Source organism: Medicago truncatula, chromosome 2 (assembly GCF_003473485.1).
Source record: "Medicago truncatula cultivar Jemalong A17 chromosome 2, MtrunA17r5.0-ANR, whole genome shotgun sequence".
Classification (NCBI taxonomy): Eukaryota; Viridiplantae; Streptophyta; class Magnoliopsida; order Fabales; family Fabaceae; genus Medicago; species Medicago truncatula.
In genome coordinates this window covers 30,390,656-30,413,351 of record NC_053043.1, presented here as the reverse complement: position 1 = coordinate 30,413,351, position 22,696 = coordinate 30,390,656, and the positions used below count along the sequence as shown (strand labels likewise).

General features: G+C 33.9%; 2 protein-coding genes and 1 non-coding gene across 3 annotated transcripts; all 3 read right to left on the bottom strand.

Annotated features, from left to right (window-relative positions):
• Positions 1–2,985: 2,985 nt before the first annotated feature.
• Positions 2,986–6,168, bottom strand: LOC11432049 (pentatricopeptide repeat-containing protein At1g18485). Its single transcript, XM_003595626.4, has one exon. The coding sequence runs from the start codon at positions 6,080–6,082 to the stop codon at positions 3,155–3,157; it is 2,928 nt and encodes a 975-aa protein (XP_003595674.1). The 5' UTR covers positions 6,083–6,168; the 3' UTR covers positions 2,986–3,154.
• Positions 6,169–8,087: 1,919 nt separating this feature from the next.
• On the bottom strand, positions 8,088–8,160 carry TRNAA-UGC (transfer RNA alanine (anticodon UGC)). Its single transcript has one exon. It is a non-coding gene; the product is annotated as a tRNA-Ala (tRNA).
• A 1,510-nt stretch (positions 8,161–9,670) lies between these two features.
• Positions 9,671–21,185, bottom strand: LOC11422310 (serine protease SPPA, chloroplastic). Its single transcript, XM_003595625.4, has 13 exons — positions 20,716–21,185; positions 19,414–19,597; positions 18,536–18,673; positions 16,947–17,117; positions 16,768–16,871; positions 16,362–16,429; positions 15,291–15,457; positions 14,634–14,703; positions 13,828–13,982; positions 12,106–12,211; positions 10,595–10,682; positions 10,356–10,499; positions 9,671–10,263 (listed from the first exon to the last, which is right to left on the bottom strand). The coding sequence occupies exons 1-13, from the start codon at positions 21,100–21,102 to the stop codon at positions 10,033–10,035; spliced, it is 2,013 nt and encodes a 670-aa protein (XP_003595673.1). The 5' UTR covers positions 21,103–21,185; the 3' UTR covers positions 9,671–10,032.
• Between the last annotated feature and the right edge of the window lie 1,511 nt (positions 21,186–22,696).

The window sequence follows — 22,696 nt, the reverse complement described above, 5'->3', positions numbered from 1 at the left end:
TTTGATGTTGTTATATTGTGATATAATTGTATATGCATTACTTGAATTATATGTGAATAATTGAGACGTTGTTGACTTGCATTTGATATTATTATGTCATGCTGTTTTTGTATACTGTTGTGTTGCTGTTGTTATTTAACTAAGCTGCATGAGTCGGTCTAAGTTGATTAAAATGATGAAGTTCCAAATTATTGGATTATATAAGAGGTTGTCGATTTAAGATGTTTAAGAGGTCGAGTCCATGCATTAACATTACATTGTTGGGGGCTTGATGCCCTGGAGCCTTTGCTCACTTAAGTTGAGGGCTTGATGCCCTGGAGCCTATTTACGCTCAAATAAAGTTGAGGGCTTGATGCCCTGGAGCCTATTTACGCTAAAACACGTTGAGGGCTTGATGCCCTGGATTGGTACCACATGCATATAGAAGGTCTAAGTTGCATAGTCAAGTCGGAGTCGCATTTGTCGAGTCAAAGTCGTTGTTGATGAATTATCATTCATGAGTTGTTATGAAGTTGTTGAGCTGTCTTCTATCCATGTGTTGTTAATGAAGTACTTATGAATAATTATGATTATGAGATTGTTATGTTGTTTATGATATTGATTTTGATGATGTTTACGATGTGATGTTTAAGTTGCCAAGTTGTTGAAGCTGTGATTCTCTATATGAACTATTAAAGATGTGATATATGATGAATATTATGATGATTTTAGGTTGTTAAATATAATTATTGAATTATATGCTTAATATTATTGTTTTGTGAAATCTCACCCCTTCTGCTTGGAAATGTTGCTCTTCGTATGGGTAACTTGCAGGTAACCAAGAATAGTTGATGTCGTGTGAGCTTTCTCTCTCGTGTGTCTTAGGTGCTCTGATACGTAACGGGATGGGAACTTTGTTATTGCTTTTCTATTCCTTACGTATTGTTTTTGAAGATTTATGACTATGTTTTTAGATTGGATTTTTATGAGACATTTATGAAGAGGCCTTCGTGTCAAAGACTGTTTAGTTATTGAATAAATTCCGCTGCGAAGTATTAAAGATTTTGTTATTGAAATTTAAAGGATAAATAATTATTTATTCAGTTTATGATTTTAAGAAAAGAATGTGACATTCCGTTTATGTGAATACTTTGATTATTTTTATGAAATTTTTATGTTGGAAAAACGGGGTGTTACAAATCAATCCAAGCAAATTCAAGAGCTTAAAACTCAAACTGGATTTTTGAATGACTCTCTTGTCAACTCACATCTAAAGTAGACTCCATTGTTACTCATAATAAAATGTTGGAGACTCAAATCTCTCAAGTGGCCCAGCAAGTGGTTGCTTCCTCTCAAACCACCGGAATCTTTCCAGGTCAAACTGAAGTCAACCCCAAAGCCCATATAAATTCTATTACTCTTTGGGGTGGTAAACAGTTAGAGGAGCCCGTTGTGAAAACCACAACAATTGAGAGTGAGATAGAGAGTGATGAGCCTCATAGTGAGAAAGCCATGGTTTCTTGTGCAACAATTTAGTGATTTAATTCTTGGGGCTCAAGTCAATGTTAGACTATAAATAGAGCAGTCATCTAGTTTGTAAAACCATCTTTTGTTGTTGGAATAAAAGTTCACCATTATTTTATTGTTATTTACTTTTATGTTCTTCTTCTTCTTCTTCTTCTTTTTCTCTTCTATGTCTACAATGAACGTGAGTGGATAGACTCTTCTTGTCTTGGGATTGTTGGATAAGTCTAATGACGTAATCCTAATCAAACCAAACCATAAACCTTAATTTTATATAAATCTACTTTCTAATATAATTTCACCGTTTTTATAATGAATTAACAAATAACAAACTCATAAAGCAAACGCGGAGGGTTAGTATTTGTTAATTCATCATCACAAATATCAATTCATAAAGCGAACGCGGACAAGTGAAATTAGACAAGGATTGCGAAACATGAGAATAGTCTAGCAAACCTTGAGACACATAAGGTTTCGTTCTTCAAGGATTCTAATAGCAATCAACCATGAGAATAAGGGTGGTTGCTAGAGGAACACACTCAATGATTTCGAGAGAAACTTTGATATGCTTAAGAGAAACTTGTCTTTAGAAAGTAGGTCCAATATAAAGTTTAGGTTTAGGGTTTGGTTTGGGAAAGTTTTGTCATCAAGATGAACCAATAATCCCAAGACACTTTTTATTATTATTATTATTGTTATTTTCTAAACCGTTAAAAATCCAAACTTTAATCTCAAACTCTCATCTAATTATTATTTAAAGTTAATTGAATTCATAACTTCCTGTCGGAACGATACTCTTTTACTACTTCGGTAAAACATGCACTTGCGGTTTTACTCATCAAAATGGTGTTTCATAAAAAAGAAACCGCATCATATCAGACATGGAATGATGAAACAGTCAAATTTACATAACTCTTTTTGAAGATACACCCTTCTTACAACTACGTTTACCCTTAACTGTAATCCAATTAAAGCGGTATAAAAGACACCAATTGATACATGGACTAGTTGAATATCTAATGTGTCTTTTATGAAGGTTTTAACCCGTGCAATAACACCATGACCTTTGAAATTATTTGTTCCAAATAAATCGACCTTAAAGAATTGGTTGGGATAAGTTTTGTACTTTTTAAAATATTTTCAGTTCACACTTCGGTTTCCATGCTCACCCATTGAGTGTGTATTAGTGTATGCATGGTGTCTATACTGTCTTGGGCAAAGTTGTGTTCCAATAACATGCCTCCAACATTTAATACATATTTAATAGGTTTAATTGCATTTTTGGACCTCTATCTTTCCAAAAGTTGCGGTTATGACCCCCTAACTAATTTAAATACAAAACAACCCCCTATGTTTTGATTCTTTGACAGTTTTGGACCCCCAGTCCATTAGTGAGGTGCCACGTGTATTATTTAGGGGGCAACGTGGCACCTCACTAATGGACTATTTAATACAAATCCACCTTATTATAATATAAGAAAATGGATAAAATCTGTTTACCTTATGGTTTTAATTGTACAATTTATGTAGTGTTACTTTAATTGCAAATGCAATCCTAATCAATTGCAATGAGCTATGCATCTGACATAATTCCAGTGGCCCTTCACTTCAGTGATGTAATCAATGATTAAAAACCAACATAGACCATCAATTACCAGTAATCTCCACAGCTACAAAATCCATTTTTGAAATGATGAAACCTCTTGTTGTCCCTTACAATAATTTCCCTTTTATCAATCTTTGATACTAACTTAATAGCATTATGACAATCTACACAAATGCGTAGATTTTTGCAAACTCTCAATGTGGTGCCTTTTGCTGTATTTAATAAACCAAATGAAATTGCAAGCTTCTCACTATGGTTCCTAAGTATCTTAATTTTTTCATCTTCTTCTAGTTCATGAAGAACACAACTTGTGTCAGGTTTATATCCAATTTTGTTTATTTTCTTCTCCAATTCAATCCATGTTTGCTGAATTTTCATTGATTGCAAAAGTGATTCATCACCAACAAGAAATCTAGAAACCTTTCCTCCTATTTCAATCCAACTACAACCTGCATCTTTCTGAAGGCCAATTTCCTTCATCCTCTGCCTCATTTTTCTAACCTCGTCCCATTTTCCTAGTCGAGCATAGAAGTTTGATATCAATACATAATTCTCAGCTTTGTCTGGTCCCAATTCTAATAACTTGTTAGCTACTTTCTCTCCAATATCCAAATCCCTGTAATTTCTGCATGAACTGAGTAACGAACTCCATATCCTGGAATCGGGTTTGTCTGGAAGCTCATTTACAAGCTCCAAAGCTTCGTTCAATCGTCCTGCGCGACCAAGCATATCAACCACACATGCATAATGCTCTAGTTTTGGCTTTATACCAAACAAACTCTGCATCTGACCAAGATATTCTAACCCTTCGGCTACTAAACCTGCATGGTTACATGCCGTTAACAATGCTATAAACGTGACAGAATCTGGTCTGAAGCCAGCGTTCTGCATTGATTTAAACAGCTCAATAGCCTTCCGTCCATGTCCATGAATTCCATATCCTGTAATTAAAACATTCCATGTCACTTCACCTTTCAAATGTACCCTGTCGAAGATGTTCTGAGATTGCTCCATGCATCCGCATTTTGCATACATGTCTATCAATGAACAAGTAACAAAGCTGTGCTCTGTGAGATGAGATTTCACTGCAAAGCAGTGAAGTTCTTTTCCCAGCCGCAATGCTGACACCTGCGAACAAGCCCCCAAAGCACCAATTATGGAAATCTCATCAGGCCAAATTTTACTTGAAAGCATTTGATGAAACATATCAAGGGCATCAAAAGGAAACTCGTTCTGTGAAAAGCCATTAATCATAGTATTCCAGCACACCAAATTTTTCTCTTCCATATTATCAAAAAACAATTTTGCTAACAAAATTTTCCCACATTGAACATAAAGCGACACTAATGATATACAAATGAATTCATCCAATTCAAAACCATTACGCAACATAGAACCATGAATCTCTTTCCCACAGGACAACGATTTCAGGCGAGCACAAGCCGAAAGAAGACTAGCAATTGTAAACAAATCAGGCTCCAAGCCAGAACCTCTCATCAAAAGATACAAATCCAAAGCCTTTCTAGGAAAACCATTCTGCACATGACCACCAATTAACGCATTCCAAGAACTCACCATTTTCGACTCCATACCACAAAACACACCCTCAGCATAATGCAAAGAACCACACTTAGCATATCCAGCAACAAAAGCATTGGCAACTAATTCATCACTCTGAATGAATCCATGCCTTAAAGCATAACCATGAATCTCCTTCAATTTCAAAAACTGAATCTCCTCCTCACAAACCGGTAAAACATTCAACAAAGTCACCTCATTCACTTTTACCTTATCCTCCATCTGCATCTTCCTTAACAACTCAAATGCTCCGCGAAAATCTCTGTCCTTAGAGTATCCCCCAATCATAGAATTCCAAGAAATGACATTCTTCTCATTCGTATCAAACAAAACCCGCGCTTCACATAAGTAACCACATTTCGAATACATATCCAACAGCGAACTATTCACCTTCAATTCCCCGCAAAGACCAAGTTTCAAAGCCAAACCATGAAACACCATCCCTAATCTCACTTCACCTTGTCTTGCACACAAAGGTATCACAGTCACCATTGTAGCCACATCCGGCATCAACCCTTCATCACCATTTAACAATCCCTTAAACAAACCATAACTCTCTTCAAAAACACCATTCTCCAAACACGCATACATAACCGAGTTCCACGAAACCAAATTCCTCTGAGGCATTTTATCAAACACCTTAACAGCACTCTCCACAAACCCAAACTTCCCATACATAGCAATCAACGCATTCCCAACAAACACATCAGACAAAACCTTCGTCTTCAACGCAAACCCGTGAACTGCTTCTCCAAGCCTAACATCATAAACCCCCACACACGCCTTAATAACACACGGCAAAGTAAAATTATCCGGTACAAACTCCGTCAAAGAAATCATCTCAACAAACACAAAAACCGCGTCGCGGAAAAGACTGTTCCTCAGGTAACCACTGAGAAGCGCATTCCAGAGGAACAAATTCTTTCTCCGCGACGCGTTAAAAACTAGACAGGAATCATAGGGAGAGTCACAAATGGAGTACATAGTGACAAGGCGGGTGATGAGAACCACGTCATTTTGGAAATGTGGTGACGTGGAAATGAAGTTGTGGATTTTTCTTCCGATTTCGATGTTTTTGTATTCTCCGCATAATTGTAATAAAAGGCCAATGAGTTGTTTGGGTTTAGAGTTGGAAGAGGAAACGACGTCGTTGAGATTTGATTGAAGGAAGTTGAAGGCTTGGTTGAGGTTTCCAGTGTTGCAAAGATTGTGAAAATGTTTAGATGCATTTTGTTGTTTTTTGTGTGATGAGATTATGGGAGAGAATAAGTGGGATGATTTTGGAGGTGTAAATGAATGAAAGGGGATTTTGTTGTTGATGTTTTGAAGGGTAAGGTTATGGTGGTGATGAAATGAGAATGAGAGTGGTGGAGGTGTTAGAGTGACAGAACACATTGCTAGACTTCACTTGAATTTCAGTTATTTTGCAACCAAATCTAAACTAAACGACCGTTTTTATTTTTTTGTTTTTGTTAATTTATAAACAATCGTTGTTACGGAAAGTGTATATATACGGTGTGTTCCTGTGTCATTGTTGAAGCCAAGATAACAAACGTCTGGTAAGATAATTGTATTAGTGTACTAAAGACATTTTCTTTTCAACAGTACACTCACAAACAACTTTTTTAACAACTTCTTTTCTTTTCGCTCTCTTTTTATTGGTCAAAAACAATGGAGGGAGAAAAGGGAAGAGAGAGAATAAAGATATAATGTGAGTATGAGATAGAAAGTTGTCAAAAAGTTGTACAAATATCATTTCTCTAAATTATTATGGGTCTTACTTTTTGAAAATTGACTTCACTTTAATGATGGGTCGTATAATGATTTCATTTAACAAAAGATGAACGTTGACGAAAGTGTTAAAAATAGAGTATCTTTAACATTTATATTGTATTATATCATATCTTTATTTAATTTTGAAAAGAAATCGAAATGAGATAAATTAATTCTGAAATTTATCATATTATATTTCTTTAGTTAAAAAATTTATTTTAAATATGATTTGGGTTTGATTTCAACGGAATTAGATAAGAAATTAAATTACCAATATAACCTATTAAAATATATTTATAATAGAAAATACTATTATAAATAGGTTCTTGTTTATTTGTTTATTTATGGATCCATGCTTAAATTGGTTCTTGTTTTAAGATAATAAATGGATGTGGAGGATGAGCGATTCAAGAGTCATGAGATTCAAGGTTATATTTGGTTAGACACGCTTCTAGCTGAGTTACATATGGATTTCTTTCGAGACAGAATTGGTCTAGTCCCCCCTCTTTCTCTGTACATACTTTTACCTTTTTTTTTTATTGAATTTAGAGTTTGGCAGGCATAGGACAAAGGCTTCCCGGGATGCCAACCTAGCTGGGATGTCGGTGTTGTTTCCTGATGTCTGTCTTTCTCCTTGCTTAACAAAAAAAAACTAAAATTTAATAAAATATAAACGGAAAAAAAAAAAAATTTTAAAAAAAAATGTAATTGTGTCACAATGGTAATCTTGTTATTTAAATATGATATATTTCTTATCATGCATAGTCAAAAATAAATATGTTGCAAATTTAAACCTAACAAAGTATTGAATATATTTTTTTTAAAGGCAAACAAATATATATAAATCACTAAACAAAATAATAATTCAATAATGCTCTCTCAAACGGACTAAGTAGGACGGCAACACCAAAACAAGTGTGGCACAACCTCCATCGGGCTACCACAAAAGATACAACTTGTATCCCCGGTACTAGCATCCTCCTTCTCATAAGATTGTCCCTAAAATTGGTCATGTTTTGAAGGAGTTGCAAAGAGAAGACAACTACCTTCGACGACGCCCAAGATTTCTAGACCAACAATACCTCAACCAACTTTGCTGGCAAAGCCCCGCCAAGCTCTGATCTCCTTGCTAGGGCGACATCCACATACTTAACTTAGAACACTCATGTAGTATCAAGCTTCCAACGACAAACACCCTTTTCTCGAGAGGCCCAATTTGAGGTAAGGCAGACATAAGATCACATAAGATCATCCTTTAGGTCCATCTCCCGAACAAAAAAGAGCCTCCTCTAAATAATATTGTACAACCAAACCCTAATTGCTAATGAGAAACCTAATACACCCGCTAAAACCTAACCGTCGATGAAAAACCACCAACCTACAGGTCATGCTAGAAAGATATCATGATATTGTACAACCAAACCCTAATTGCTAATGAGAAACCTAATACACCCGCTAAAACCTAACCGTCAATGAAAAACCACCAACCCACAGGTCATGCTAGAAAGATATCATGATACCTTGCCAACCTCTTTCTCCAAACCCTCGGGGAACCAACCAGCCATTGCATCTCTCTTCTCTAGTAGAGAAACCTTATTAAGAAGAAAATATAAAATAAAACTCAATTTGGAGATGCAGGGGATCGAACCCTGTACCTCTCGCATGCAAAGCGAGCGCTCTACCATTTGAGCTACATCCCCATGATGTTTATACAGTTGATCACATTAATATTCAAATTAAAGATGACGCTTAAAAATTTATTTTTTTTGTAAACCAGGTGGCCTTCGCACGGAACTATGAGACTAATTGCTCAAGCCTTGTGGGGCTCAAATGGACCACAAACTCTCCCTAAAAGTTTTAATGTTGCTGCATTATCAAGGCTGGATTCAAACCTAGGACCTTGATTAAGTTAGAAGAGACTATTTCATATCATCTAAGCGCTCTTGGGTTGTGATATTCTTAGTTGCACACTTTTATTCAATGAGTGCATAGTAAACACATGAGATGATAATCATTTACAATGTTACTATCATATCATGATCTTATCCTTCTATTTATCATATCATTGTCTCTATCATATCCTGTGTTCAAACAGACCCTTACAGAATTCAATTGACACCTTTAGACAGAAAGAAATAGAGATGATGATGTCATGGAAAGGGAGATAGAGAGAAAATGTGTTGTAGAACATGTGTATGTGAATTAGAAGTGTACAAGTATCATTACTCAATATTTAATTTCAAAACTGCAAGTAAACCAATATATTGTTTTGATTTATCGCACTGGAATAAAAAATGCAGTATTTTTAAAACAATAATACAAGATTGCCGATCAAAGCTGAAAGTTAATTTTGATAGCATTGAATAAGCTTGGATATTTTGGGTTGATTACAACGTGAATTTGCAGTGAGGAAATAATATTCAAGGAAAAAGTTGGTACAACTTCATACATAAAAGGAAGTTTACGAAGTCTTGGTAGTGCAACTAAGACGATAACTACTGCTTTTTCTATTCTTTTATGTCAAAGGATAAACATACTTAAAATGAAGGCTAAAATATGGTTTTGATCCCTGCAAATATGCCTCGTTTTGGTTTTAGTCCCTGCAAAAAAATTTTGTTGTTTTTGGTCCCTGCAAATATGTCTCATTTTGGTTTTGGTCCCTGGCTCCACTTTTGTGATAATTTGCACACGTGTCACATGATGACTTAACTATTTATTAGAGAAATAGTCCCTGCAAAATCTTTTGATTTTGAAAAAGGTGCAGGGACTATTTCCAAAAACAAAATATTTTGCAGGGACCAAAAACAACAAAAATTTTTTGCAGGGACTAAAACCAAAACGAGGCATATTTGCAGGGACCAAAACCATATTTTAGCCTAAAATGAATAGAATGGGATAATTCCTCTCTAGGTCTATGTGTTGCTCTTAAGCCCTTCAGTTTTGATCAGAAGTTAGCTTTCGATATTGTATTTTGTACTTTTTTATTTTCTTCTGAAAATTGCCTATCGGAAGATATTTTCCGAAATGCTTTCTTGCTTGTCTTGAGCAACACAGAAGCCTATAGAGCAACCACCAAAGAATGGTGACATGTGTGATTCACAAACACAAACCCAGTTTGTAATATATTAGTCTGGTTTCGTCATAGTGATTTGGGTGGAGACAATAGTGATAGTGTGCTCTATTGATGAAGCTTTGATACTATCATAGTTATTCATCTCTAAGGGATGTTTCATTTTGATAAATGAGAATGAAGGAGACATTAAACATGGTGCTGTCTGTATACATAATCATCATCTAGTAACCAAGACATAACAAGAAAAAAAACTAAAAACTAACCAAGTACTTTTATCCTCCTGATAACGAGCAAGACATTGATGCGACACAACACTCCTACAGAAGTCCAGATGAGACAATCCAGGCATATGTATTCTTATTATGTGATGTGTACAGTGATTGCGAGGGGAAATTTTATCAAGACGACTTTTCTCGTCTGTTATCCCTCGAACAAAAAAAAAAAATTACAAGGAAAACTATATAAATGAAATAAAATGTTTGCAATGAATTATTAAAATCTACAGGGAACTGAGGTAATCTTTTATAATTGACAAAATGGGGTTGTCGTTGGGATATCCTTCCAATGAACGAAAACTGATTCCATCCATCCTAGCTTGAACTCCATCAGAAAATGTCAACCCCTGTAGCAGTTCCTTCAACGTGCTTTCAACGCCGGTTAGGGAACTCCGTGCGCCAAATAAAATCTCCGGTAGAGAGGGACTAGAACTGGATATCTCCACAACAGTAACCTGGCATAGCACAAGCAAAGTCACCATTTTTGTAACTGTACTACTCAAATACAACATTCATATTGGAAGAATAAATGTGATCTCTAACTAACCTGTTCGTCTTGAGGTATATTGGCCTTCAATTTTGCTATGGCAATAGCTCGGGAAAGGCCACCAATAGCATCAACCAAACCATGTGATGCTGCATCTTTACCAGTCCAAACTCTCCCCTGTGCTACCTTCTCCATCTTGTCCACCTAGGTAGAGAAAAGTAGTTGTATGAAAGGTCTATAAGAAAGAATGATGAACAAAAAAGCTCTGGATTAATAAGCTTAATAAATTTAGAACATACAGTCATAGATCTGGATAAAGCTGCCTTGTCTCGAAATTGTTTATATGCATTCTGTGCAGATTTGGCAAATAGCTCTGCTTCATCTGGCCTAAAAGAAAGAAAGGAAATATACCTTGTAAAAACTGTCAATTAAAGATTAAAAACACGTAAGAGGAAGGAAGAACTCTCGGCCTCCCCCAGGTTGAACTTGTAATTTGTATAGGGTAAAAGATAGTGTGTTTGTTTATTGTTCAGTAGATTATCTTTTGCTACAATCTGCTTTTATATATGATGAAATTTTCAACGGATGCCTAACACCTTGATTTCTTTTCTTCAGAGATCAATATAATGGAACCCAGTAATTAATACCAATATTAACCACGTATATGGTAAGCCCTGCAAGATTTATAGTACAATTTGTCACACCGAACTTCACCAAGTACCATTTCTAATAGGTAATAACTGGAGAAAAGAATTCGGCATATATCCAAACCAAGATGTAGATAGACTAACTACTCTACATCTTATTAGAAGTGTCAATGTGTTGAGCTATTTGTGAACTATCCGAGCTTGATTAATAAAATGAGTCAAGCCAAAGTCTAACAACCTTGATATTAACGGCGCATGAATAGCAAAATAAAAACAAAGGCAAGGTCCAAAAACAATTTGAAAGAGACAGCATTTTGTGTACTCAGGTGGGCAGCATTTTAAAGAAGACTATTCTACCAAAAAATTGATTACGAAGAATTTACTACTGTTATTTTTATGATATAAATATGTAAAATTTAATTCATGCTTTATAGTGTTAAAATTGATTTTTGATGTAGTCAAAAAGTTAGGAATATTTTATTTTATAGATTATGAAAATGTAATTGAAATTTTTCGATTTACACGTTAGATTACACACATCTATTTTTGACAGTGCAAACTGCAAACACGTTGGTTCTAGAGTTGATAAATTGGTAAATTTCTTTAAGAAATCCCTGAGAGGTCCTCAAATCAATTATATATGTAGCAAGTTTGGTGCATTTGATTTATATGCCAATAGCTTGAAGGGAGTCCACCCATATAGTTGTTTTACTCCCTCCGTCCCAGTTTAACTGAGCCAATTTTCCATTTCACACAGATTAAGAAAAGTGTATAAAGGAAAGAGAGAGAAAACTAGTTTTGAGTGCCTTTTTCAAGTATTGATGCATTCTTCTTTATCATAAATGTAAAGTAGAATATGTTGAATTGGGAGTCGTGAAAGTAGTATTAATTAGAGTTATAATTGAAAAAAAGTAATTAATGTTGTATTGAAAAGTGAAATGGGTCAAGATTCTTGGGACAATATTTTTTTACAAATGGGTCAGTTAAACTGGGACGGAGGGAGTAGCATTTTAACTTCTTGAAATTCAAATTTTAAATTTGGTTAACTTGTAGTGAATTTTTTTTCGTTGGGTTAGAATCTATTTGGAATGTAAAAGTAACAATTATGCACTTCCTTCTCAAAGAGAGTGGCCGGCAGCTGAGATACCAAATAAAATTATTACCTAAAAGAACGCTGATCAGCGCTAACGAGCTCAGCATATCTTCCCCTTGATATGATTTCTTTATTAAAGCCAATCTTCTCATACAGTTTCGCTAGGTTAAATTTTCCTACAGAAAAATGTTATATCATAAATTAAAAAATTACAAACATCAAAAACAAAATATTTAGCACTGACTGTTCATGATGTTATAATGTCTTGTCTCATTATTCCAGAGGTCAAATGAATAATTAGCATTCGGCTATATATCATTTGGATGCAGTTAATTACCATTCAACCATGAAAATTTTTATGCCTACAGAGATCTACAGCAGTACATATGCTATGTCTTATTATTGATAATCTAATGTGCATAACCTATAAAGGCAGATTTCATACTACATTCTTGTTTTTGGAAAAAGCATTATAGAACAGGCTTTCCTCTTGATGGAAAGTAAGCAGATATCAGCAGTCTGTACTTTTTTAAATGCTTCTTCCTTTTCTTGGAAATGATTTTGAACACTTAACTAGAGATGAAGAGATTTCAGAAGAAGGAAAGCTCACTATAAGACCACAATAATGACTTTAAGCATGATAGTCAAAACTGTGGTTGCACAATCATATGATTTTTGGAACCTACACGATCCTGATCATATTCTGGAATATGATCTCACCAAATTGTGTAGTGTTGGAAAATATATTAATTGTTTATTTTCCTATGATGTTATTCCCTATGTTATTATTTTCTAGTCAAGTCTAGAGAATTCCATTGTTATTTTTCCAATGTAACAAGTTTCTAGGCTAGTCTAGGAGAACATTAATTGTATTCTCTCTATAAAAAACAGCCTTTGGCTAAGGAATAAATCATAAAAGCATTCACCCATAATATTTCTTTTCAATATGTAGGATCATTGCGATTGCATGTATGTCAGTGAGATTGTACAATGCTGCCATGCTTAACCAAACGCAGGTTTACCAGCAGAAACCCAATTGTTGAAACTGAAACCCATGTTTATCTCCATCATAAATGATATTTTTTACCCTGCTATCTAACCCTCTTCCAAGCATTTCTTCCCAAACAACTTTTTCCTCATTGTCTCTCTTGTGTCAAGTGTGACTGTGTTTCATGGGTTCTCATCTTCTCCATTGTTCATTTTGTACAGTGAAGCGACAATAAATTTTCTTCATTGGTCCGTACTACTGCAGCATCAAAAGGTTGGTTTGGAGCTACAGGATTTTGGTTTGGTTATGGTGATTGATTATTGGTTTGATGTTTGTTGATCTTCTCTTCTGTTCTCAGTTTTGTTCTCCTTATGGATTATGAATTGAAGTTTCACAAGTGTTATTAGTGATATATTTTAGAGGGGAATTTGCGTTATTTATATATGAATATTGAATATATATTCCAAATCTGTTTTCCAATCCCAAGATTTATGATTTTCATCCCCTATCTTAACTATAAGTGACATTTAATGATATCTTACACATCTGCCGAGACACTAAAGCAATGGAAAACCAAGTACTGAGATTGATCATTGCTCAGTGCCTCAACAAGGAGCTTCCTAATTCTTATATTGAGCAGCACCGAGTAGATTGTAACATAGAAACTGATGAGAACATATCATTCATATATTCCACCATGTGCATGAATGATTTTAATAAATCCTATACTTTTTTCAGTTAGATTCATGTCTGCACGCCCTTCTCCTATATTCACCTACTAAAACAATAAATCACCGTGATTACCTGTGACTACTCCAATTGAACCAGTTAAGGTAAGACTTTCTGCAACAATAGCATCAGTTCCCATTGCCATGTAGTATCCTCCACTTGCTGCCACATCAGCCATCGAAGCAATGACTGGCTTTGAAGCAGCTAAAAGCCGAATTTCTCTCCACATCCTAAGCACCGTGATAGAAAATAATGAATTGTAACATCAGACTATGATCGGCTAAACAAGCTAAATCACCAAAGTACTTAGAAAGCCTTACAATTCCATCCATGGTAAAAATTCCAAATGCATTTCAAATTTAACTGGACTATAAAGGAAAGTATATGATTCATTCCTCTCAAGTTTAAAAGTGGGCTTAAATACGTTTTTAGCCCCTCAAAATAGGGTAATAATTGCTTCTGGCCCATAAAGTTTTTTCACCTTTTGGTCCCTCTTTTCTGAGAATGGCCACAATTGGTCCGTCAGTTGAAAAATGGACCAAAAGTGGAGTGCCCAATTGTTATCATTTTCAGAAGAGGACCAAAATTTGATGAATTTTTTTGAGGCACCGAAAGTCTTAATTACCTATTTTGAGGAATAAAACATATTCAAATCGTAAAAGTGTTCTCTAAAAAACAGCTTCAATGAAAGACTAATCATAATGTCATACTTACGTTTCAAAAAAAACAATGTCATGCTTATATGTACTCGCAAAGTATTACGTTGTCCACATCAGATCTAGATGCATCCAATCGATAATTTCAAACCAATACAAATCAAATTATGAAAATTGCATTTTGAAAATAAAACTAACATGGGGGAAAATTTTACCAGAACTTACAAATCAGAGGCAAGAGCGTCACCTCCAGGACTGTCAATTCTGATAATAGCAGCCTTAAATTTTTTTGACTCTGAGGAGAAAAAGAACATCCATTGTGACCATGAGGTAAATTATAGCACAAATACAATATGAATTATAACAATTAGGAGTTTTGGCAAACAGCATCGTAGATGAACATGGAAACCATGATTGTGCGTTTGTTATATTACTAAAAGAGAATAGACAGGTGTTGTTGCTGTTGGTTACATGTATTATTACATAACTGAAAAAACACTAAACACTGTTATTTACATCTTGAAATACATGAATGAAGAGTTCTGTAGGTCATGTGTTTATTTATTTTCTCTGGATTTGGGTCTCATTGCCCCTGAGATTCATAGATCTCATAAATGACATATCCTCCGTCCTAGCATCCTGTTTCACTATAATCTACCTGTTCTTGCCTTTGTCAATGTATCTCTTAGTTTGGGAAAGGAAACAATACTGTATGGCCAATTTTGGAATCAAAAGCTTCAAAGGAAGTGATCTCCCTTGGCTTCTCATTAATCTTAGTGACACCGGTAAATAACAATATAATATTTCCCCTACTAGAAAAACAATAGCAATGATGCTTTAATGATAACTGCTTTAATGGAAAACTAATAATATCAAATGTACCTCTGACAGTGCGAATCTTCTCAATGAACTCCTCCGCAGTGATACCTGAGCTAAAGAGACTTAATTGACCCTTAACTCGACTAATGCTCCCTGAGGCCCGGATGATGGCTATCAGTTTTTTGCCACCTGAAATTCCAACTGTCCATTTACTAACCCGGGAGTATTTCCTGTATTTAATCAAACCAAGAAATCATTTTGATATTTTATTTTGGTGTATTTTATTCACCAAAAGGGGCATTATTAGGAACAAAAGTTGGGTAAGAAAAAGGAAGCAATAGTATTAGTAAGTCATGTGAAAATTGTAATTTACATACATAAGCCACAGAAAGAACCAGGACAAAGAGATAATGAAATATAATAATTTAAAAAACTCTAACATATTATCTACACATTGAAGCTTCCTCCAATTTCCGTATACACTAATTGTAAATTTTTTTTTTTAAAGAATACTTATAAAATTAATCAATATACATATACTTTATATTTATTCTAAAATAAAAAGTTATAATATTCAAATTAGACTAATGTATTTGATGTGCTAGAAATAAATATGAAATCTGTCTTCTATTTGAAATACTGTGTTACAATATAATCTGAAACAAATTTTGCATGACAATTCCAAAAAAGAAGTGGTTAGTGAACTATGCAAAGTTCTTATTGCATAGTAAAACGGTGAAGAGCTGCAATGATGCACTATGTGGAAGATGATGGAATCAATAGGATTAACACTGCGATAACATATTTACTTTAACCTAAAAATCCTTTACTTAGATCCAATTAACAATCAACAGAAATTAATGGCTAATAACATCCCTGTTGAAGCATAGAGGTGGAGGAAAATGTATGTTTTCAGAATGGTCCTAAAACATGTAAATACTTCTTTTATTTGATCATGAAAATATTAGTCATTAAGAAATAGTCTAAATTACTAGGTACAAAAATGAAATGAAGATAAAATTGAACTTTACGGAAATTTCCCAAATTAGTTATTTCTAAAGCTCACTTTTATCTACCACAAATAAAACACATACACCTTGTTACTTTCTTAAAAGCATCTGAAGAAATTTCTACCTGTAATCGACCGTTGGCAGTTTTTTCTTTTTTTTCACTCCAAGTCTCTTCTTCAACATGTCAGTAACCTGCAAAACATTCAATGTTTCATATCCTTATAACCCTATTTAATTGCAATCTATTGATATCTTCTAATGAATTCATTAAACGTTATTAACCAGCAATAAATAAGAATACAACAGACTGTGACAACAGTATAATCCACAATAAAGAAGCAATTAAAAACAATACATTCATACAGGCCCAGACAAAAACTCTTCATTGGGATCTTTCCAGCAAATATATCCGCCACTAATCACTAAATAAGATACTATCTCTCACTCTCGATAAGAATATATATTAATAAAAGCTGGCAAATGATACATACAATTAGTTTTGTACATAACACGAGCAGACAATTATGTACCTCATCATCATACATTAAATTTGATATAAGGCCCTCTTCTTTCAGCTTATCAACTTGATAAACACCTTCATTTATGAAGTTCTCAATATCTTCTCTTCCTTTTCCTGTTTTATATTGGCAGAAGAGCAGAAGTTATTTTGTGATACAAGATTCAACTAAAATTTGAAAAGCAAAAGTACCTTTGGCAGAAGAGACTTTATCCAGCCAGTTTGTATAGATATTATCTAGTAATGCAGTCAACATCTCACAATTTTCATCAGACATGCTTGTTCGTGCTAATTGATCTCCTGCACTTTTGTACTTGCCAATCCTTTCCACTTGCGGTTCAACTCCTATTTTATCTAAAACGCCTGGACAAAAAATTAACAACTGATGTCAAAAACACAAGTTTTAAGATTATTCATAGTCATCTGATCCTTAAAAATTTAAAAGGTTGATTAATAGGACATGCGTCTGCAAACTAATATATGAGAATATTGAAACTTTTTCCGAACAATTAAGGAATCGTTTGAGACACTAGCATTGGAATGGTATTTGAGAAATTACCATATACATCTAGAATATTTTAGAAAGGTGCATCAGTACAAGACTTAATTCAGGCATTAGTAGTAAGACATTTTGTACCAAAGTTATGTACAAACATTATATGAAGTACTGTACTACCAGGTAAGTCTCTTACAAAGGTCTATGCATAGTATATACAAAATTACCAGACTACAAGTATCATTCCCCTTCAATACCCACTCTCTCTGTCATAATACTAGTACTTTGTTGTTTTAAAGAGAAATTATTGGATGTTGCTTTAACAACTAGTTTGATGGAAAAAATATTACAAGAGGCTGGAACTGATGGCATTGATTATCATTAAATCACTAACATGACATTGCCAATAAATGTAGGACCAATCTGGTTTGGTCCATTGATCCAGCCCAACCCAAGCCATTTGGGTCAGATCTAATTTGTCTGAAAGAAAAATAGGCTAACCCAATGTATCATTTGATACCCCAGTATTGAATTAGGATTTAGGAAAGCTTTGGGTTAACAGTCAAGTTATCCAAACCCATCCAAATATAAATATAATATTTATATTTGTAATTTTTTATTACCCAAATACCGAACTTCATTTTACAAATACTGAACTTCATTTTACTCTTAATTAGGAAGTTTAATTTTTGAGTTCAATCTCCTTTTAATTGTGTTTCAAATTTGATCTCCCTTTTATATATTTAGTGTTTAACTTAATTTTTGAAGTATTCCATTTTATTTCATTTTGTCAAAAAATGAATTTTTGAAGTATTCCATAATTTTTATTTGAAAGCACATTTATTGTTGCATAAAAAAAACAAGCAACTTATCGTTGTTCTTCTCTTAGAAATGTCCTAAAATATAATAGGAAAATTTTAATGTATATGATATATTTATATACTATGTATTTACATATTGCATAAACTATTTCTTTTGACCGTTGTTGTATGATCATTCCATGATTTTGTTTCGCTATTCCTTTGGGGTACCATGGTGCCTTACCCAGCCTATGTTATATAATAGTTCTTTTGGTTTCTTTGGTAAAGACTTGAGTTCAAATCTAAAGAATGGATCTAGTCTATATTAAGGCCGGATAAAAAGCAGGTGTAATGTAACCCATGAAAACCTCAAAATTACCATTGAAAGACCAAATTCGAGATTCATACACACACACATCAAAAAAAAAAAGTAATTTATTGCCGTCAAACTTTAAACTCTGCAACATAAAGAAAGACCAGCTTACCTCTGATGAATGAGGCTTGAACACTCAATCCAAACAAAGAAAAGTAAGCACTTGGAGGGGCATATATTTCTTCACATGCACATGCGAGGTAATATTCTTTTTCTTGACATGTAGGGAGATAAGCCACAACAAATTTTCCTACAAGCAAACTCGAGTATCAATGCATGTTAGAGGGATATTAAATGTCATTAATCACCATATTTTCTCTAAAATGTAAATCCTCAGTTACATCACAATCCCAGAAAATAACATGCTTCATCCCTCCTATAACAAGAGGAGATACATTGATTTGGGAAAAAGGAACCTTCTACTGAAGGCCATTTCAGCAGAGATAAAAAAAAATAAAAAACATTAAATTAATCACTCTCTTGAATATTCTCCATATGATATACAAGAAATATTTCACTAAGTGTTAAAATTTCACGGTTTATCCATGGCTTATGCATTGGCAGCCATGCAAATTAAACATGCATCAGCACCCCTATAACAACAGAAGATATATTGATTTGGGAAAAAGCATAGACAAAAAGTCATATTAACTTAATTACTCTCTTGAATGTTCTCTATAGGATATAGGATATAAGAGAACTATTTCAGAGTGTTAAAACTTCACAGTTTATGCATTAGCAGCCAAGTAGGAAAATTGTTCCAGAAAAACCTGCAACTCGACATTTTCATCAGATGTGCAAGAGCCATAGAAGCCATCAATAATTACTAACTACAGTTAAATGTAACAGTTATGCAAATTTACTGAATTTCTTGGAAAATTCAACACAGGGTCGCTTGAGAGTAATAGAAGTTTCTATCAACATCATATAATATGAAAAAAGGTATTTTGACATTTAAGCTGCAACACAGCACAGCTCTAGTGTTTTTACCTGATTTTTTGAAATTCAAGATGTGCCTTCGAATTTCTTCTACTTTACCCCACCCACAATCTAAACTATCAATATGGAGATAGACCCCAGAAATTCGAGGATCATAGGCTGCTTTCAAAAAATTCTCGCATATTTGAGGTAGAGAAAGTCCCGGAGAGAATTTACTCTTCACTTGATCAGATATCTGAACACAACAATAATATATAAATATATACCATTTTGAAAACTGAAAGCAGAACATACTATATGTATGTTTGGGTGAGCATTTAAACTTTATTTTCAAAGACTAGTATGATTATAATTGAGCATGGGTGATTCAGTGCCTGAGGCTTCCACCAGGTTCGGGTCTAGAGAGTATATGAACACAACATTACCCCGCAAGCAGAAAGCTGTTTCTAGGATTTGTGCTCATGACCTCCAACTCACAAGGCAACAACCTTATTGTTACATCATGATTTGAATGCAAGTGTTTCAAAGAGCATACGAAAATAAGTAGTGTTCAGCCTATTTAGAAACTTATATCTTACCGTATATAGCTTATACCTAAAACAATTTAATCACATTCCCTTTCTAGAAATAGTGTTCACACGATAAACACTTGGGATTTAATTTTTATGCACGGTAAGGGTAGAAAAGTTTTACACATTCATCCAATTATGTGTGCCTATTTGGATTGGCTTATTTTGAGCCTTTCTACTCGCATAAGTACTTGTGAGACTATTTCAGAGAACTTATGAAAGCAACTTATGATAGGTTCATAAGCCATATTCAGCTTATTTTCATAAGTTCTCCAATATATCTTATGAAAGCAAACAACTTATAGCTTATGCTAAAAAAATTGACTTTATTTTATTTTGTTTAATGGAAATAGCATATTCATTCGCGCTTACACTATAAGTGCTCATGCTGTAAGCTGCAAATTAAGTTGCTTATCAAAATCAGCCATATGTCACTTAATTATACTAATTCCTACAATAACTTTACGATTTTAAACATAGTGTTCATGTATTGACACATGCTTAAGAAATAGTTTGAGTTTAACGGATATGTTTTGTTAGTGTAAATAATTTTACACTAACATCCATTAGGAATCAACTATATCTCCACGTCTATCAGGTGATTTGGCAGAATACACTGTCGCTATTAGATGACAGTGTAAAATTATTTAACACTATACTATTTTCCCAAACTTTTTTACATTACATTACATACCAATTCAACTCAAACATAAACAAAATTAAACTCAAATATTTATTCAACTAAGGATAAGAAATGTGAAAATGGAAAAGGATAGAAGGAAACCTCGCCACGAAGCTTCATTGTAAGAACACTACCTTTACGAATACGTTCCCATGGATACGCAATGAACATCCTAACCTTAACAACGAAATTCCTCCAACCAGTAATAGGTTCAAATTCAAATTCTCCACTAGGATAATCTTCATCAGCAATTCTAACTTTTTCACCTTCTTGAACAACTTTTTCTTCGATTTTGGAGTCGGAGGAAGAATCAAAAGCGCGAATGGAAATGCATGTTCTTCTTGAACGAGTTTGTGGAAGAGAGTGAAAAGAAGAAAAAGAGAAGCGAGAGTGAAATTGAAGTGATGATGATGATGATGATGATGATAAGGTGTTGCGGCGGTAGAGGGAGGTGAGGTGGGGAGGTGTAGGTAGAAGAAGTGTAGACATTTTTGTTTGTATATCAACAAATTGAATGAAATAAAATGAACGGAAAAGATGGTGAGGAAAGTGAATGTGAAAAAGAAGAAGTGAAGTGATGAGCTGACAAGGTCTAATTTTTTCCACGTCCTCGTTTATGTCAGCCGGACATTTTTTTTTATCTCCTCCTTAAATTTGCAAGTATCAGTCAATTTTATCATATAATTTTTTTAAAATTGGCATTACATGCTTAAATTTGATAAATATCAGTCAATTTAGTCAATCTATCAAGTTTGACCCACACTCAGCATGTCGGGGGCGCATGACAAGGGGCATGGGTGTATTTTTCCATTCCCTTGGTGCATGGCTCATGCCCTAGGCGCACGATGCATTCCTCAAGCACAAGGATCATGCACGGGCGCATCAGTGTTGTTTTCCCACGCGTAATCGCATGTTTCTTTGTCCTTTAGGTGTTTTCTTCCGTATAAGATGTCTTGGGACTTGGGAATATAATTTCTCCATTTGTAATGTCTTCTGAGGCCTCATGAGTCTTCATTCTTTGTCTTCTCAAGATTTTCACAAGTCTTCAAGATATTTTCTTTGTCGATTTGCATGATTTCTTCTTTAATTACATCATAACACACTATAATTGCTAGGTTTCGGAGAAACTAGAATTGCACTACTATAAATGAAAACATTACATAATGCCCCGAAAATCATAGGCAAGTGTTCTAAACCTCCTCTACTTTTGATTAAAACTAAATAAAAATAACCGTAAACTATGCTAAAAGTAATAAGTCTTTGAATTTTCTACCAAAAGTAAAATATCAAATGTATTTGGTCCATTTTAAAACTAAATTCCTTTAACATTATTGTAACAACTAAGATAGGGAAAGTATGATGGTAGCTTCCCGAACCTAAAATACTACACATTTTTTAACCATCTATATAAATGAAGATGCATTTTTTAAAAGGTTCTGTCAACCATAGATATATTCTCATTTGAGTTTGTCGAATACTAACATTGAACACTCAAATATAATCGAAAATAAATTAACTCAACGTATGTTTTCATAAAGAAATATCAAATCTATATTATTAAAAGAAAATAAAGCATTTTAATAATGTGACATAACTTGACATGTGTATAATAATTGTATTCAATTACTACCTCCGTCCCTAATTATAAGACCCTTTTGAAAAAATAACGGGAATTAAGATAGTGGATATTTGTATTAAATATGTTTGTAATAACTATTGTTTTTACAATTTTATCCTTTAAGAAAGAGAGCTGACTTATGCTTTCAACATTCTATTTATTGTTGATTGAAGAAAAAGATGTATAATAAATAGGGGCATGTATGTAAAGAAATAATTAATGTAGTTGGAAATAGAAAAAGGGTCTTATAAAAAGGGACAAAAAAAATTCTCGAAAGGGTCTTATAATTAGGGACGGAGGTAGTAACATTTATCAAATTTTTTTACACTGCACGCAATAGTCATTAAAGACTCAAGAGTACCAATAAAAAAGTTTCTAGCAAATCTAAAAGGTTAATAGAAAAACTAAATTTTGAATCCATATTCGAAACACGATAAAGGACCTGGAATATTTTATAAAGGGAAA

Excerpts from the sequence above, each read along its gene's own strand:
- LOC11432049 (XM_003595626.4), bottom strand. The coding sequence starts at position 6,082 with ATGTGTTCTGTCACTCTAACACCTCCACCACTCTCATTCTCATTTCAT.
- LOC11422310 (XM_003595625.4), bottom strand. The coding sequence starts at position 21,102 with ATGTCTACACTTCTTCTACCTACACCTCCCCACCTCACCTCCCTCTAC. Across the intron at positions 18,674-19,413 it reads CTTGAATTTCAAAAAATCAG|GAAAATTTGTTGTGGCTTAT; the intron begins GTAAAAACACTA and ends GTTTGCTTGTAG. Across the intron at positions 13,983-14,633 it reads GACGCTCTTGCCTCTGATTT|GATGTGGAGAGAAATTCGGC; the intron begins GTAAGTTCTGGT and ends CACGGTGCTTAG.